A 20082-nucleotide genomic window follows, 5' to 3' on the forward strand; every position below is an offset into this window, starting at 1 on the left:
GTAGTGCCTGCTAGTAAATGGCGGGGTTTTTGTTTTTTTTTTGTAATATAAATCATGTGCTTTCTTCACGTGTATAACTCATATTTTGTCTGTTATCGCCTTTTTGTGTGACATTCGAATATTTTAAAACACATTTAGTTTTTTTTGTGAATAAACCTGCGTATCTGAGTTACAGTAAAGTTAGAAACTGTGGTCAGCAGGTGGCGCTGCTGCACGGCCTTCAGCAGACTGGACTCACCTCACCCACAACAAAACCTTCACACCACAGACCCTATCTGCTCACACACACAGGACAGTGTCATCGAGTATTAAAAAATCTAAACAAATACAGCTGTGTTGAAAACCACTATCACTGGGCAGGAACCAGCAACATTTGTGCAGGATTATGAACAACAAAAAACACAAAAGCCTTTGTTTACCAACTCCTGACGTCAGTAAAATGTTGTTTCAAACTCTTTAAACTATTTGGTAGGATATTTTTTGGTAAGCATTTGGTAAGCATAACTTAGGATCTGTTATCTATATGAGTTATTAATGATTAATCTAGGTCTTTCACTCATTCACTTATGACTTTCAATGTATGGAATGGAATAATTAAATACTTAATGTAATTTAATGGGACTCACTATATACAGGTGTTAAACACCACATCAAATGGCTTTATTGTCAGAGGAAAAAATAACAGTTGAAGCTTCTATTTTTTTTTTTACCTTTTTTATATATACATGAACAGTTTTCCAAAAGTATTATTGGAAACCCAATTTCACATTTATCTAAAAAACATTTGTTATGAGCGCTTATATCACAATTAATAATACTAATAATAAAAACAGATGTAATAGTTGGATTATAACTTCTAAGGTGAAAGGTTCTATTACACAGACATCACAAAACGTAGGAAAATATATCTCTCAGAACAGAATTTGAGTGGATAGAATCGATATATGGGGAAAAAATTCTGATGACCATAAGTTCACAATTTGTTATTTAAAAAATCAATGAATATCAACTGTAGATATTTGTGCTGTACATTATTATCACATGCCATAGTCTTACTGGAAGCCTATAAAATATTATTTATTTTTTTAAACTTTGTAGTCCTCGCTGAAATGACACAAGTTAGAAACAATATCATATCTGCACCATGAAAGGGTCATAAAAACAAACTACTCAATGCCCAGTAATGCTCGTGTATAATAATGTTATTATTACTCAAATAATAACATTTCCTCCATATTTCAGACACTCCCCAGACCATGAAAGTTTGTTTGGTGTGGGGTCTTATTTGTATGTCCAGATATGGACATGTCCATTGTATTGTATGTCATTCCCTCTGTCCCCACTGGTGTGTGGTGGGTGTGCAGGACTCTCAGAAGTTGCAGAAGTTGCCCTGGGTGTTGTCAGAGAGATACCGGCCCGCCACACGTACTGGGTGAGGAAACACGTCTTCACCAGGAACGATTTCAACCTATGATGGATCAAAATGTCATTTAATGTAATGAGAAAACACAAGCCATAAGTAATGTAGGCCAAGGACGCAAAATATAAATGTTAAAGTAAATTTAATGAAATGATTTTGTGAAAAACGCATGAATATTTAAGTCAATGGCACCTGAAACTCTGAACTATGCATTTTCACAGGCATGTTATTTTTAGTGTATAATAACATGAGAAATTAGCCCAGCTTTGAATGAATTGCAGATTTATTAACTTACACTTTCTTCCTGCCATTCTTTTTAATAACTCTAAACAAATGTGACATCCTACATCTGCCTTATATGCGCTTGTAATATATAAACATGTGGATTTAAGTAAATTAATGCTTTCGATTCATGCAAAACTATCTTGACTGATAAATTCACGAGGAACCATATTTGATGGTGCCAATCTATGTACTGCATTCAAAAATGACACAGCAGTGTTTGCTCACCTGTGTTTGTCCACTACAACCAAGGTATCGCTGGAAGGCCCTCAGAGTGTCCGCAGGGACTGGGGCAGAGGGGGTGTGACAGGACGGGGGGCTGATACAGGCGTCCTCTTGGGGAATTGAGAATGTGCCCACCACCGGCTCATTGTGCATCCACTGGAAATAACAAGACGCCTGCGGAGGACTGTTGTTGCTGGGTCTTGTTCTGTAGCCAGCGGCGATGGCCACTGCCTGGCCACGGAGATACGCTTGATGCGCGTTTGTGGCGAGTGGCGAGTGGTTCTCAAACATGCAGCTGCTGAGCGGTGGACACTGGTCAGCTGGCAGTCTGTCAGGTGGGGGGTGGTACACGTGGCTGCTGCTCTCAGCGCTTCCCTGCTGGACATCCACCACAGGAAACCCGGGACTTCTCGAAGCTTGAAAAGTGCCTTTGACAGGACTGGGACCGGGTTGGCAGGGCCAAACCTGCTGCCACTGTTGGATCGGCTGTGTCGTGCTGTGCTGGGGACATTTGGACAGATCTGGGTAACAAGAATTCATGTCCGAGGTTGCACAGCTGTTGAATGGTGATAATAATGTCGGACTGTGACTCTCTGTGCCCAAACACATTTTGTTCCAATTGTTGACCGTTGGTCGGCTGAGGTGTTGAAAATGATTTTGTGGATTATTTATTTGCATGTTTTCAGTCTGATTTACAGGGCAGGGCCCAGACTGGCAGAAGGACCCTGTGTGGTCTTGCATCTTGGACTCCCCTGTGCAATTTTGGACGTTTTCCAAGTAGCTGGAAGCATTAATGCTGACTGTACCTGGTGTAGGTTTGAGACAGCAGTTCTTCTGGGTAAACAACACCGGGTCTTTGCTGCCATACGTGACCAAGCCAGACTGCTCTGAGTGTGACAGGTTATTCAAGACACTCGAGGGAAACGTGTCTTCCTGGTCAGTCTGCCCTACATGTGACAGGTTATTCAAGAGACTCTGGAGAGACGAGTCTTCCTGGTGTCCTGGCACACTGATCCCCACTGCGTCACTCGGACAGGCAGGTGAACGTCTCTTTGAGTCCTCAGTTGCACTGGTTATTCTGACCCCTTCTTGAAACAAAACACTTGCCATTTCAACAGAATTCAGTTGTGTTTGGGTTCTCAGATCATGGTTGATTGCTCTTCTGCTCCCACAGTTGTGTCCTGCAGTAAAATTGCCTCCAGAATGTGTTGTATTTGCTAACAACGGCCAAGGGTGTCCAGCCAATGAGTCACCATTGAGTGCAACTGGACGAGCTGGTTGTGGAGGAACAAAGGTACTGGTCTCCTTGGACAAGGCATCCTCTACATAGGAGAAAATCTCATTTGTGAGCATTTCATCAAGACCAAGGGTGTCACTGCTCCTCTGGTCTTTGGTCATGCTGAGAACAGCGTTCTCCCAGTCCCTCAGTTCTGTGTTGTCCACCTCTATGTGCTGGAGGGCTGTGAGAAGGTCTCCATCTTTAGCCAGATGTTCCAAAACATCCATCACGGATGCAACAGTCTCTTCTTCCTTTTCATTTACAGTTTCATTTCCAAAGGAATGACTGGGCACATTAAAGAGAGCCCAGCTGTCCAAGAAGGCGTCGTCTGCGGTGAACTGAGTCTCGCCGGGCTTTTGATAGGTGGACTTCTCCTGGCTCTGTACGTCCCCAAGAATGGAGGTCAGATCTGAGACCTTCTGCTCAGTTCCATCGAGAACGGAAGAGTGTGGGCTGTTCATTGTAGGATTCGTTTCATGGAGGGAAGGACCGGCATCGTAGAGGACGGCCTCTCCGGTGGTTAAGCTAAACGGAAGCTGCATACTCCTCTGACGTAAGTACTCTTCTCCCTCAGCATTCCTGAAGGCAAACACAAATCGTTGAAGATCACCTTTCATTTTTGTTTGCGTTAATGCGTTCATGCACCTAAAGTCTCCATTACAGTTACAGCTACAAATTTATAAAAATGGAACAGATCTCAAACCTACACCAGAGCTCGTTGGCGGGCGATTATGAAGTCGGGACGCCCTCCTTTGAAGACGAGCCTGGCGTTGGCCTGGACCCACACCCATCCTCCGGTCTTCGTTAACAATCGGAAAACTGTCATCCCACTCTCTCCAGTCTTTATCACTGGCATAAGGAAATGAACAAGTAAACAAACGACAATAGTAACACAATAGTAATGACCACTGATGCTGCTTAATACGACTGCAGCATGAAGCGTAAGGTGTGACTGCCCAGCAGAACATTAGATCTGGTATTTGAACTCTGCACACTGAACTTGATGATGAACATACTTCTAACGTGATTGTCCGCACAGTACATCATATCAGCAGCGTGGATGAACTGATAGCCGGATCCTCTCATGCAGAGTTCCATTTCTGTGTAACCCAACAAAACTTTACCCCTAAAAAACACAAAGAAATACACTGTAAGTTTAACACTGTAATATTTTAAGTTTAAATCTAAAATCCTACGACCATATATAAACATCTTTAAACATCTGTACTCAAGGCACCATCCTGAATCCACATAGTTACCTGGTGTCAATGCCAATCGGCGTAAAATCCAGCTTATGTTTAGTCTGAAAGATCAGCGTCTTGGTGCGGATCTCCACAATAGCAGGTGTCTGCACAGGTGTGGCAACGGCAAACAGGGCCAGTTGGGGCTGAATCAGACAACCGTTCTCAGCTTTCCGACGCTGCCCGTGGAGAAGCTTCAACCTTCCCTGGAAGTTCAGTTTCTTGAAAGGACAAGGGAAATGGTGACTTAGCAAAGAATTCAAGGTCTGGCAAAATATAACTGCTTAACTAAGAAAAAAAAGGAAGAATGTACCAGAAAGCCAGACGAGTTATCCAGGAGGCACCGGAAACGGCACACAAAGTTCCTCTCTAGGAAAGACGAGTTCTCTGGTGGGATGTGCTGAGGGTCATAGGTCACAACGTTCCTTGTGATGTCACTGCTGTTCTCCATAGCTTGGGGGTAATGAACATGTGAGATGTTACCTTCAAAACGGTGAGCATGCTGTGAATACTGGAACAATACTCTCACGGTGTGTTTAAAGCTTTTCTGCACGTAGTGTAAGAACAGCGCTAAGGAAGCATCACTAACCGTTCCCCTCCTGGTCTATATCCAGCACATTTGGGTTGAGAGCAAAGTGAAGGTTTCGGCGGAACGTGGCTCTGTCATCCACATGGATGAACTCAAACACACTCTGATAGACCACATCTGACTACAAAATAATTGTGGGAGGATTATGGATCAGGTTTAAACACACCTGACCATTTTGTACATCTCCAGAACCAGATAAATGTAATTCTAGCCGTTTTGGTTTAATTTTCATACATTTTTACGATGTTTTATGGACAGGATAGGAAGGTTGCAAAGACACAATGACAGATCACTGCCTGTGTTTTTAATTCTAAGCATCCAGTATGTTCAATATAGTTTTTGTACAAACAACATTATTTGATAGAATTTGAACTGCAAATCCACTGAGTAGAACATGGCAAAGTCAGTCAACTGTACTTTTGGGATAACTTACCTGATGGAAGCCAAGGTAGTCCTGAATGGTTGGTGATGCGTAGAAGACGTAGCCCTCTGCCGTGACCACCAGCACAAAACCATTGAGAGCCTAACAATATCAACAGTGCACCATAAGTATTTGTACTATGTTTGGAAACTTCAACATGTTTGACACTGATGTTACATTAAGCAATCATTTGAGAGATTAAGAGACTTGCCCCAAATGTCAACAATGACAAGTCTAAACAGCCTCTCATAATCTAGATTAAATCCTTTTGAAAACTCCATGCGGAAATTCAGCAGCATGATATGGTAACAATAATGTCATAATCTAACACCAGCACTCACTTGCATATGGATAGACTTAGCTTTCTAGCAAATCCCTGCCAATTTTCACTGAGAAATGTTTGACACACCATCTTGAGAACCGGATACAGTCAAGTCATGACCAGGAAATATACACCCCATTATTTACGGGTAAAGTAGGATGGTCCTTGTACAAATCTGGTGAAGGCAACCTGAGACTGAATGGTACATAAACTAATTATTAGTCACTGTCAGCTAATCTGAAATGAAATGTGCCATATTTGTCAATTGTGATTTTTGTTCACCACAATCGAAACTTGTCCTTTGCATTTACCCATCTGTGCAGTTAGAACACACACACAAACACACACTAGTGATTACTAGGGGGCTGTGGATCACACGTGCTCAGAGCGGTGGGCAGCCCTAGCCCGGCGCCCGGGGAGCAGTTGGGGTTAGGTGCTTTGCTCAAGGGCACCACAATCATGGCCTCAGGTCTGGGAATTGAACACACAACTCTCCGGTCACAAGACCAGTTCCCTACCACAGGACCATGACTGTCCAATCTGTGTTCTGTAACATGAACACATTTCATCTTTTAAATATATTCTTGAAATTCTGCACTTCTGGACCATCAGCAACAAATAAATCTGCACTCTTACCTGAAGCAGCATGTCCCCCTCTGAGAAGCTCACGGGATCCGTTTTGCTGTTTTCTAGGTGATTCTCTGAGGGAAACTCAATACCATTTTTCTTCCTGGTGGCTGAAGAGAAGCAAGAAACAAAATCCCCATCAGCAGGTGAACATGAAACTCATATGCACATCTCTGCTATCTGTTTCATCTGGAATGCAGAGTGTTCTGGGATAAGACAGGATCTCCAGAAACACAGCAGGGACTGTTCACTGCAAGTGTACAATTAAGAGAGTGCATAATTGTGCTGCTGCTACATGTAATGCCATATGTCATTTGCGTTGGGCATCCTTAAGGTCATTAGCAGTGGTGGGTTTCCGAGCAGAAAACCTCTGCTGGACGGTTATGTTTGGGGGACATTCAACAAACAGGGACATCAGTGTCAGTGTTGTGCTGAGAATGGTGTGGTGGGCTGTGTGATTTATCAATCAACAATTGTTTTGCTCGCATGTCTACGTTACAATCCACCAAGAGACAATAAACTAATTCCTATATTGGCCGCACTGCAAAACCTTGTGGAAAACGAAGCCTTTGATCAACGTTAGAAGAACTGTGTGGTGTCTGAGACAGAAAGACACGTTGAGACTTGCAAAAGTTGCACTAAGATAGTGAAAGGAGGCTAAAGACAGGATTTAGAGAACTTAACCTCTTCCAAGTCGTACTTTTAAAAGGCATTCAGCAGTAACAGTCTAGTCCTGTTTGCACGACTGCCAGAATGCATTCGGTATGTTCTCACACCGAGGGTTTTCTTTTCCCAGAAAAGCAATTACCGGACGCAGTTAAATTCAATACAAAAGACTGAAGAAAAACAACATATTCACATAAACTAAGAAAGTTAAAAAAGCAAATAAATGAAAACAAACAAAGCAAGAAAGGAGTAGTATAATGACATAAATATATTTTTGTGATTTGGAATATAATTATGTTCCGTGTGTGTGTGTTTGGGCTGTACATGAGACAATAGAGCCCTAATTGGGCAGACGCCAAGCAGTTGCGTGACTACAGTAGATGACCGGAGGAGGGAGAGGCCGCATCCTGGGGTTTCTGCAGCAGCTGTCCAGATAAGGGAGCATTCCTGTTAGCACGGCGGACACAAGCCCCAGAGACCTGCGCAGCGGGGCCTTGTGATGGTGGAGAGAACGGCTGAACGGCACCAGGAGACCAGTGTTCAATAAAACGGTCCTCACTGGAGTCCAGCAGACGTTTTCACCCCCATATATCATGTAGTATGAGGAGAGCTCTGAAAGTTCTTAAGGCAGGGCAAGAGAATGCAGAGTTGCCCTGCTGTGTAGCTGAACTCAATGTAGTAATAATTACTACATAATGGATAATTAATAATTCTTTGTAGTTCAAAGCAGCTTGAGTAAGTAGTGCCTGTGTATCACCAGGTAGTTGAAAGTGCTAGTAACAGTAAGATTGTGGGTTTAATCCCCATGAACACACACAGACTCATAAAGAAATCAACACAAGTCTGCTATATTCTGTATAAGTACAGAAAAAGTACAGGTAAGACTATAATTTCTTTTTTCGTCTACAAAATGAGGTACACAGTACGGCTGTTGGGGAAACAGTCGTGTGGCGGGGGGGGGGGGGGGGGGGGGGGTTTCTTCTGCCTGCCGGCTGTGTTCACTGTCCACAAGACAGTCTTGAACAGACAGGACCTGCACTACACACAGAATAACACTGACTCACTGTGTTTGCAGAACAGAGAACATCACATGACATCACATGAAATAAAAGTGCTTAGCTATGTAAATATGTCTTCTTTGTTATGCATAAGCAGCTATAAGCCAATGCTTGTTAAAAAGCACTTGAAAAAGGTGGGAAATCTCTGACAAGCCCCTAGAATGGTCATGTTGGATAGAAACCTTCCATTACTATGCTACTATATACTATAATTCTCATAAATGATAGTATACCAGTGTATTATGGACTGCTAACACTTTTTAAATCTGGAAATCCAGCCCTCTGTGCCTTCAAAGGAAAGACATTTTACCTATTTTCCTATGGATGCATATGAACATAGATTACAACATAGATTACACGAAGGAGCCAAGAATTCATTGTCAGGCCATGAGAGAGCTTAGACAAGCCTCGCCCACTTGCATGGGTTACCAGTTCATTCAGTCTGATTCCCTGAGAGAACACATACTGTAAGTGTGATAGATGCAAGTCACTGTAAGAGCAACTGCCAAATACCATGAAATGTAAATTACACTTCTGCAAATTTGTGCTGTTAATCCACATGTGATAGTGTCAATCACGCAAACCTTTTTTTCTTTGTGTGTGTGTGTGTGTGTGTGTGTGTGTGTGAGAGAGAGAGAGAGAGAGAGAGAGAGAGAGAGCATGCATTTTATGTAATGTAGTGATGTCTTGACCAAGGTTTACTGTACAGAAGTGCTTCTGTACCATTCTTTAAGTACACACACTTTTTAAATGAGCCCATGATATACAAGATTATGTAAAGAACAGCCAAAATTCCTTTGTGTAGTTTCTGTGACTCCACCATCATTTACCTTGGTGAAGAGATAAACCAGACAATCTTCACTGTGAACAATCGGACGCATTATCAAACCTGTTAAATTCCCATCTAATCACTCACCCACAGTCCTATTTATAAAGATCAAGAGAAATAACCAGACAACATTCCACCCGTTCCTCACAGGTACGTGTGTCTGTAGATTACACATGCTTTGGTTCATCTAATGTCAACTAATGTCCACTGAAAAATCTTTGCCTTCAGTTCAGTCATAAATAAGTCTTACGTTGTCAGGTGGCATACTGTAATGTTCCTCCTCCCCTGTTCTGAATACTCTGCACTGGTTAGCGGTTGTGTCACGTGTCCAGTGTGTCTACCCATCACTACCTTCTTGGGGAACTCGTCCATCCCTCCAAACTCTCTCACTCTCTTACATCTTCTGGTCTACTTACAGTCTATTACATTAAACTGTCAATGCTGTAGCACCCAAACTGGTATTCTCTACTCTTCTTTATACAAAACTATACTACTTTACTACTACTTTAAACCTCTTCTGAAGACCTTCCCATATCAAATCTATTTTTGTCTTTGAATGCTGTTGCATTTTAAAGTGACCCTGGGATTGTGAAAGGCTCTATATAAATAAAATGTATCACTATTTTGATAATTTTTTTCTGTGGCCATCTGAAATAATTAACTAAAAAACATAATTTACCTGTGCCAGACTCACATCCAAACACACCCTGATTTTACCACCTATCTGAGATCACAATAGGCATCGTCTCCGCGCTGAAGATTATTCTCATCTGATCCTAATCTTTTTCCAAGATGCTAATCACAGGCTTGAGCAGGCAGTCGGTATGCTGGCACTGGAATGTTTGCAAACAAAGATGAAATAGCCCATTATCCGCCTAAATTTAGACACCATCTGATAATTCAGTAGTTTGCATGGGAGATGGCAGCTTGCTTTAGACAGTTGCAGTATATGAAGGGGCTTAGTTAAAACGGTACGCCTCTGTGATATCTCAACGTACTATGTGAGCCTTTAAAAGTAACCAATATACCACTGACTAAAGCGTCTGTGTACCTCAGATTACATGTTGGTTGATCACAGGAAGCTGAAATGTACACTTTATGATCCAGGAAGCAAATCTTCATTTTCAAAATTCTTTTTGTTTTGAGGTGCATATTTTAGTCAGGCAGTTGTTTATGTGTCTACTGTTTCTAAAACAAAGACCTTCACATCTTTAAAATGTAGGTAAAAAATGTAAAAAAAAAAAAAAAAAAAACTCCAAAAATCAAAGATTCAAAATTCTAAATCTGCCTAATTTCTCTTACTCGGACTTAATAATGCAGCTTAAATTTGCTTAAGGTGGCAAAAAAGGTGGTAAAGAGACCATTTGTGGGGCTACAATGATGTGCAGGTGTAGTCCCTGAATTTATGGACGGGAAACTCTCACCCACGGAGTTATGAGGTTATTATTCATGTATGCATTTTTGTCTATGCTAGTTTGTTGTGTGATGCCATGTGACCTTGAGATCCAGAACTAGACTAGACATATTTTAGAATGTGTGTCAATAAAAATGTGTCAAGTAAAATCAGATCCTGGTGATGTTGTTACTTGAGTATAAGATTGTCTTTGAATATCATATTCTTGGAATATCATTATGAAACCAAATTAAAGGTTACAAGTGTACTTCCGATATATTAACAAACTCTTCTAGTGAATTTTATAGATGGGTGTGATGCCTTTACAAACCACTCTGCACTATGACTAAATATTTTTCAGGTCTGTACAGATCCCAGAAATGCCCCTAGTTAAACACATCTTACTTTTAGCTGAATGACTTCAATTTAATTTCATCCATGATTTCATATGTTAATAAACTCAGTCCTATATTTGGATACAAATATGAGTTTGAGTTACTCGAATACAGTACCACTGTAAATATTGAATACACCATGGGAATTCCTTTGACTCATTCACTTGAATGTCAGAAATCTTGATTACCCCTTAAAATGTCATGTGTGCTGAGTAGATGTGGGAAAATGTGGAAAAAGTTATTCATGCTTTTTTCAACAGACCTAGACTGCACTTCTCTGTAGGACGTAAGTCCTCATTAACACGTCTTCATCTTCAAAAGGTTTTCAGACCGGCTGCATTTGTCTGGTCCATGTTCTCATTTGTCTGGTCCATGTTCTCATTTAAAGCTCACAGGTGACCGTGTGTTTGTGGTCACTGCTCACAGCTGACACAGTTTACATCTAAATTTTATGTGTGCTTCCATTTTTAAAACATGCTATTTTTTCCATTCAGCATATTAAGATATCATTCTACTTTCACTTGTATTTCTTTTTTAATGACACATTAGCTTCATTTATTTGTATTTATCATCTTAGTTTTTTAATTATCAATGTCCAGCACTATTATTTTAAATGTGCATTATAAATGTTATTTAGTATAATTTTTATACATTAGTTAAAAAATTGTTGCTGTCTTGAAACCCAAACAAGCCAATACTAATTTTCTTTAATGCTTTGCTTCGTGATCTTCACTAGGGGTTGTCACTGGGGTTATCTCATGGTTATCTCACTCAGTAAGAATGTTCTGGAAACTCATAGACCTGTTGTAATACAACACAAGTTGAACACAATGTGCAAGAAGAAGCGTGTATGTCTTACAGAACTGCCCCTCCGTCTTCTCCGTGATTACCCATACATAACACACGGGAAGACAACAATGACCTCTGAGACGAGAAGAAGGTTTTCCTCAAAATCCTCTGTCTTTTCCTCTGAAACGTTTGCTTTCGCCTGCGGCAGTGTGGTGTCCACACCATGTATCGAGCTGTTGTTTCAAATGTCACGAGGCGTTCCCTGTAGGTCGTTTTGCTGAACACAAGAGGCCATGTGTGCTGAACTGACACACGGTTTGGTGTGTTGGGACAGGAACTCGGTCAGAGGACTCGATGGGTTTCGAGAACAAAGAGGACACGCCTCAGGAATGTCGCCCTCTCAGGTACAGTCACCCAGACACAGGAAAAAAAACTGTCTAACTCTTATATAAATCATTTGCGTTATATAAATCATGTATTTTGTGTTGGGAATCAGCCAGCCAAATCTCATTAAGACCTGCCAGTTGTTAATGGGTCAGTGTAAAAATATCCAGAGTATCTGCTCTGGAGACTGTGAAGGTTTACCTTGATAAGGCACGTTGCTGTGGATAAGGTTACAGTGTCTTTGTGCTGCCTTTCTTAAGAAATCAAGTGGTTTCCTCACAGTGGCTCACGTGCGATTGAAGAGCAGGGAGATTAGCCGTGTATTTACGAGCACGTCGCTAGAGAAGCCAACATGCTGACTCGCAGGTATCTTGCAGCATGACTAATCACTTTGAAGCAAGATAAAAAGGCATTTGTGATTAGTCACGTATTTGCATTAGTCACACAGCCATTGTTATATCGATTAGCCACGTGCTTCTCCTTTGTACATTTTTCCTCTAATATTACCCAAGGATATTCTAATTATATTCAAATCATACTGAGTCCCTGTTCTTATATTAGGAATGCATTTCAGTTCATAAGTGCAATGAAGAAAAGGTCAAAATTGCACCTTTTCCTGTTTCTCTTTCGTCAGTATTCTCCAAATGTTAGGCTTTTGGAGGTATGGTGTTTTTTACAAAGCAGACCTTAAATTTGACTAATACTTTAGTTTTGCTTGGCAAAAATCACTGCTATGTTTTTGTGGAGGCATTCAGCTAGTCCTCTTCCTGTTGTCCCACTAATCTCAGGAGTCAGCAGTACGGCTGCCCCTTTTTTATGGGGAATCAGATTCTCCACATGCCCGTCATTCTTGAACACGAGCTCTTTGTGAAGGTGTTCCCAGAGCCGGTATCTACCTGCTCCACAGTCCTCTCATATCAGCTTGTCTTGTGCCACAGCGACAACATCTACAGATTCCCTCCAGACAGCCAACGTTGGAGTGAAGGACTCGCTAAGATAAGTAAAGAACCGTCGGACGACAGAATGAACTCTTAAGAGCTGCTGGTTAGAGTTCAGTCAGGGAGCCAGTCTTAGATGCTCAGTACAGTAGCGTGTAGCTGAAATAATGTATGTTTAGTCATTCGAAACCCAACCAGTCAAAACGGAGGGGATGTGTACACACGCTACATGATCAGACACCTTTAACAAAACCAGCTGCTTTCTGACTGACCGTTGAAGAAGCTCTTTGCTTTCAGGTAGCCCACGCTCAGACGCAAGACGGAGAGTTTGTCCAGGCGGGAGAGCACGTTCTCTGGGAAGGGCAGTGCGGTGGTCAGCCTGTCCAGTTCACAGTTCAGCCGATCCCGGTGTCTCTTCGATGGGTTTGACTTGACGGCAGCCGCTGCAGGTTTTCTGGTGAAAGAGAAAAGGATGCATTGTCAGAACTAATGACATGAGTGTATATTTCTGGAGATTTGGTACCCAAACAGAGCCATTGCGATCCAGCCATCAACAGTACTGATGTCTTCACTTAATTGTGAAGATTATTCTGTATAAAGCTTTTTAAGAACCTCCCAAAAAAGATTCTTATTTGGAAAAACTATGGCATTTTCTATTCAGATTAAAGAACTTGGGGGGATCAATTCTCTGAATACATTCAAAGACTGGAGAAAGCCGGTATTTTTAAAAATTCTATACCATCTGTAAGTAGGGTAGCTGTGTTTGTTTAGCTAGAGTAATGGTGTCTTGACCAATACGAGGCTGGGCAGGATTAAATACGGGTTGATTTGGCCACTCAATGGACAGAAACAGGAGCTGATGGTCTGAACTACATTCTTTTTTTAAGAACATCTTTTTATTATTAAGATTTTACAAAATTAGCTGAAATGGCATTACAGAAGAGAGAGATAACAAAGTCCATTTTTTCCAAATGAACAAACAGTAAAATATTTGGGAGCACATTTTGAACAAACCAAACTAAGATAAACTTGGTCCTTGGCAGGAACACAAGACAACCCCAGTGCCCTTACAAACCCTTAAACAAAAGCACATAAAGAGGAAAGAACTACATTATTTTATACAACCATGGAACTGTCACCTAAGATGAAAAACATGCCATCTGTGCATATTCTAACACATTAAATATATCAATTTGCAACAATTGCTATGAATAGTGTTTCAAGCATATAGCTTTGTTTGATATTATTAACAATTACAAATGTATACAAAGGTGCACATCTTTGTACTATACTTTATAATTCAGCAGGGCAAGACTTGTTTTCATCTTTCCCTGGTTCAACACACACACACACACACACACACACACACACACACAGTCATTTTACATTAAAAATCACTTGCTTATGTAAACACTCCATTTGTTAATGCAGGGGAAAGTTTTTTTAAACCAGCAGTGTCCAGCAGTATAAAAACATTCAGATTCAATATAAAATTGTTAGACCCTGTTATTGGTTAAGGATCAGGGTGTTTAAAGAAGGAGAAAAACGAGAGGAATTTGATGAAAGGGACAAATGAGTTTGGTCAGTGTGAGAATCATTAAGAAAGCAAAACAAGAATCAGCATCCTGTGAAGTTATTCTGTTTCCCTTTTAGCTGTTACAGGGCAGCCAAAGTATCCCACTCCCCAGTGAATGAGCTGAAACAGCTAACCTGAAACCCCTCCAGTGTTGAGCTGAAACATCTAAACTGAACCCCCTCCAGTGTTGAGCTGAAACATCTAACCTGAACCCCCTCCAGTGTTGAGCTGAAACAGCTAGACCGAACCCCCTCCAGTGTTGAGCTGAAACAGCTAACCTGAACCCCCTCCAGTGTTGAGCTGAAACATCTAACCTGAACTCCCTCCAGTGTTGAGCTGAAACATCTAACCTGAACCCCCTCCAGTGTTGAGCTGAAACATCTAACCTGAACCCCCTCCAGTGTTGAGCTGAAACATCTAACCTGAACCCCCTCCAGTGTTGAGCTGAAACATCTAACCTGAACCCCCTCCAGTGTTGATATGAAACAGCTAGACTGAACCCCCTCCAGTGTTGAGCTGAAACAGCGAGACTGAACCCCCTCCAGTGTTGAGCTGAAACACTGATAGAATGACAACTGTGATAAAAACACATGCAGACTTTTATTCTACTGTTGGTTAGAAAAAACATGAACAGACAGGTGTTTACATAACGTATTTATAATTTACACACACTTATGCAAAATGCATGCAATATTAATTTATGCATACCTATGCACACCTATGCCATAACATTTTATGTTAATGTCAACACGTTGTCCCTGGACCAATGGTGTTTGGGTTAAAGATTCACTCTTGTGTCAATACGAAATTCAAATAATGTCGCAATCATCGTGCAGAAAAGACCAGTTTGTGGAGAATGTCAAGATCATGTCACAGACAGATGTGAACATTATAGTGGCGGAAAGACAACATTAAAGACGCGTGAAATGTGCAAGATCCACAGAATAATGAAGTGAATGTCATGGGGTGCGTGTGTCAAACCCTAGACGTCAGATTGGCTACCATGTATGTCAATCAAAATACAACCATTAGTGTCGATGGACGATAGTCTGTCATTCATCCACTACTTTTTAATGTCATGCGATCTACCCACACTTCCATTGCGATCGACGTAATGGGCACCCCTGCTGTACGTCAATCAATAATCAAATACACAAAAACCAACTACACTGCTGGCAGCCTATTAAAATAACTACAGAAGACACCTGATGTTGCTATGCTGTCACATTTTCCGACCCCTTAAGCTCCACCCACAAAACACATAATCTCTGTTTGTGAACACAAAAATATCACGTTGGCTTCACCCAGTTTATTATACAATATACACAATATCTAAATATATACAGAACTGTGCAAAGGTGGCAAGAACGCTTTCAAAAACAGAAGCAATAATGTTTTATTTTTTGTCATTTAACAATATGCGAAGTGAATGAATAAAACAGAAATCTAAATCAAATCAACCTGTTATGCCTTAAAAACAGCAGCAGCAGGGACTGAGCTTGGGAAGTTATTCTAAACGTCTTAGAGAAGCAACCACAGATCTTCTGTGGACGAAGGCTTTGCTCAAATCTTTCTGTCTCTGCATGTAATCCCAGAAAGACTTGATGTTGAGATAAGGATTATTTTGAAACCATGTTGAGATAGAGGCAATATCATCGCTTCCAGGACTTGATCTTGGTTACGGGGAAGCTGTATGTTTGGGGTTATTGTGCTGCTAGGGTTAGGGTTAGGGTTAGGGCTAGGGTTAGGGAAAAATACTTCTGAATGCTCCCGGATGGTGTTAAATGGTGCCTCCTCTCTCCAGCTCTTTGCTTTCTATTACTGCCATATATTTACAGTCATGTTACATATATTTTAAAATTTGTCTCATCGCTCCATAGCACCTCTGCAATTTTTTCTGCACCCCAGTTCCTGTGTTTTTGAACATCGTTGAGTTGCTTGGTCTGGTTTCTACATGGAAGGTGTGGCTGTTTGACTGCAGTTCCTCCATGAAAGCCACTTCTGGACAGTCGGGTGCACATGAGGCCCACCAGTTTCTGCCGGTTCTGAGCCTGACACGGTTCTGACACTGCAGAACATCGTCTGATTTCAAAGGGACGTGAGCATGAAGCGTCTTTCATTTGTCTCTTTGACTGACCACTGTGTCTTCAGTCCTCAACATTGTCCCTTAACGAGCTTCCGCAGCACATCTAGAAACACTGCTCTGAACCTATGAAAATGATCATCACCTGTTTGGTATACTTGGTTAATCATAAACCAGCCTATAATCCTATAAAACTCCTCACTTTGAGTAAGTGTAAAAGAACTGATGTTGTTTTGAAGTGTGGTCACACCAAATATTGGATTGATTGAGATTTACGTTTACTTAGCATTTTGTTACTTGACAAACTATTAACATGTCTATTATTGAAAACATTCTTTCATCAAAGCCTTTTTCCACACCTGCCTTAAACCAGCACAGTGTATTTGATGAACCTCTATTCTATGTCAGTAAAGAATATAGTAACAATTCATCAAATAAAAACAAAATACAATGTTCACTTGTACAGGCAACTATTCCTGTTGATTCACTACTGGTGAGTTGGTAATGAAACCAAAATTGTATTGTATAGATAACACAAAGTCTTTATAAGAACTACACAAACAAGTCTCTTCATGATTGCTCTAACACGATAAAGTGGTTTAAGGAACTTCTGTGCAGCCTGGTGTTTCCCTCACTCGTCTCATCCCTGAATTTCCATGTGCATAATAATTACATTACTTCAGGAGTATTGAAGTAAGAAAAACATGATTACTCTAATACTTCGAGATTTATTGGTGAACTGTGTTTACCTTACGTTAAACGTTTTCGTGACCAGTGTGTACCATAATCAAGTTATGTAGCAAGCTGATGGATAAACCCCCAAAGAGAGCTAATAGTTAATATATAAACCAGTTTTAAGAGATTCTTCTTGGGTTGGAACAGAAGAGCAACAGAAGATTTCCTTAGATTTTATCTTGTATGCCTAAAGGTAATGTAAACTGTAAAGGTAATGTAAACTGTAAAGGTAATGTAAACTGTGGTCAGTTGCTTATCATTTGTGTTTACATGCAGTCATGATTCTAGATCAATCGAAATGGGGGCCCAGCTGTTGCCAGTGGCTTTGTTACAGAGTCCATGTGTTCTTAACCCTAAAAACACATTTAGGGGTCGTAGACAGGCCAAGCTTGTTGTGACAGGAGTACTGACCCCTGAACAAACACAGCTTAGGAAGAGCTCTCTGAATGCATTTATTTACTTTTTTGCTTTTACATTGCTAATAATGAGCACGTATGATCATACAATGCTGGATTTCTATGAAATACAGTTCCATGTCGTGTTTATTCACAGTTGTGGGTTAAGGTGAGCCAGGGATCACCTGACGTCTGGACTCAGTCCTGGGCCATTTATTATACACAGGACATCAGTGGGCCAAAACGATGGCTGACCGCAGCTACCAGTGGGATAACTTTTGCTTTGTCTCTGATGGACCAACAGAGGGCCAGTAACATATTGTTATTGAGGATCTATTTATTATTCAAAATTATTATAATGACAATAATGTGCTTGCTTGTGGACTACATATCTGCTAAGTCTACATGTTGCAGATTTTATTTTTTGTCAGTGTATCCCTTTTACATGAATCGTGAAAACTATATCAAAGCTATATTGTTCGAAGTGAAACTTTAATCTACACTATGTGCTGGGCATAACAATGTTTAGTCACTGATGAAAGAAACAAGCTATATACACAATAGGACTTTACACTCTTACACAGTTATTGACAAATGAGCACATTTTGTTCATTGAGAGAAGTTCAGGTTGAAATTCTTTTCATAATAGTTTATAATGTTAAAATATTACCCTCTGAGCTGTCTTGCTGAATTTGAGTGTAGCCTACATTATGATTTAAGTACTAAGAAACGCCTTGGCACAAAACAGTCGGCCTAATAACAGTGTAAACAATTTTTTTGCCCTAAAATATCAAGAGTGGGCAACTGTGGAGGATATTTTGTAGTAGGAGGGGTGGTGTAACACACTCACACGTCCCCTCCCTCCTGCAAGCATCGCGTGCGAGTGAAGCTCGAGCTCCTGCCTGTGATAAGAGCTGCAGGAGGGTTTTAACTCCTCACCAACACTGGAGCTCCGTGTCAGTTACCTTCAACCAGGACGCCTACCACAACCAACATAAAGACCACACACGTGCCACCAAAAACACCATTATTTTATATTTTAAAGGCGTTTAGAAAATTGCTCAATATTGCTATATGAACAATTGTGCCTAGTCCTAAACTGGTAACAATGAAATAACTAGTCCATTAAAATCGTAGACTATAAACTATAGACTATAAACTAATGATTTGAGTTAAACTACATTTGAACTCAGTCATTAAATGTAACTTACTGCTTCTGGACAGGTTTCTTCCTCTTCTTGCCAGCATATCTGTCGTTATCCAACATGTTGACGTCTCGTGAGTCTCGCTACTGAGATCTGCGACTGAGACTAGTACGGTGTCCAGATGTGGACGAGTGTCCAGATGTGTCCAGTGTCCAGACCACTGAACGTCCCCAGTCTTTAGTCTCCTTTAGCTCAACACTGTCAAGGTGAGCGCATTGCCGATAGATTTACTCCAAAATAAAAGTCAGGTGTGCTGGAAAGTAGTTTTCCTCAGACACCCGGGTGTCCTGTGGTGTCAGAATCATGTATATTCCCCTGAAAACACCCAGAAGACTCCTTACCGACTAATAACTTCAATAAAAGCGAACCGAACCCGTGGTGTGTGCTGCCTTCATTCGGGACACACTGACAGGTAAAGTGTGTCTCTGCTCGGGGCGTTTCAGGAAACTCTGTGTTTAAGGTGGGACGTACACAAACAGTCTCGTCCTTAAGGGAAAAAGTCCTTCAACTTTCGGTCTTTATTTTGATCTTGCAGCAGGCTATACGCTATTATAAAAAGAAGTATACTATAAATGAAGAAAACCTGTACTTCTAGATTATGTGACCTAATGTTTTACTGTTTTTACTTTTCTCTTCAGAAACCTGTATTAGCAGGCTGTTCTCTCCGGAGACACATATCATGACTATGGGCTGAACCTCCCAGTAAAGTCATGTAGGTCCTAACGAACCCAGTGGTGTCATGAGACGGGTCTGGGCTTGGTTCAGAACAGCAGGGTCGTTCAACTACATCATTAAACTGTCATGGCACAATGAGAATACGTTTCTATAGCCGATAAGAAAATATAAAATGTGTGTAACATATGTTTATTACTTAACATAGGATGTATCTAGTAATAAACTAATAGAAATACTGAAACGTGCAAAAAGAAGACCTGAGTAGCATATGCACAGTTTAACATAAGCTCTCATTTAAATCTCATTTAACTTCAAAACTGGGCCCGTCCAGTACCGTTTAACAACCCCAGACAGCCCGTCCAGTACCGATTTCCTTGTGGTGGGTGAATTGTTCTGTCAGTGTTATTGAATGTTATCGGTGGGCCAGACGTGGCAGGAGATGCAGTATAGTGTTTAAATCTGCTGTTTTCCTCATTCAGCCGCATTAAGTCAGTCAAATGTCTGGTAGTAAATGTTCTGGTAGCTTTAGACCAGGGGTGGCCAACCCGTCATAGA

The 20082-nt window shown here is 41.0% G+C and overlaps 1 protein-coding gene across 1 annotated transcript; it reads right to left on the reverse strand.

Annotated features, from left to right (window-relative positions):
- Positions 1–674: 674 nt before the first annotated feature.
- LOC143509525 (aryl hydrocarbon receptor-like) lies at positions 675–19285 on the reverse strand. The gene is made up of 11 exons (XM_076998353.1): positions 18859–19285; positions 13131–13312; positions 6416–6516; positions 5470–5559; positions 5037–5157; positions 4761–4900; positions 4466–4668; positions 4223–4332; positions 3914–4055; positions 1931–3785; positions 675–1468 (listed from the first exon to the last, which is right to left on the reverse strand). The coding sequence occupies exons 1-11, from the start codon at positions 18912–18914 to the stop codon at positions 1370–1372; spliced, it is 3099 nt and encodes a 1032-aa protein (XP_076854468.1). The 5' UTR covers positions 18915–19285; the 3' UTR covers positions 675–1369.
- Between the last annotated feature and the right edge of the window lie 797 nt (positions 19286–20082).

The sequence above is a fragment of the Brachyhypopomus gauderio genome, chromosome 3 (genome assembly GCF_052324685.1).
Source record: "Brachyhypopomus gauderio isolate BG-103 chromosome 3, BGAUD_0.2, whole genome shotgun sequence".
Classification (NCBI taxonomy): Eukaryota; Metazoa; Chordata; class Actinopteri; order Gymnotiformes; family Hypopomidae; genus Brachyhypopomus; species Brachyhypopomus gauderio.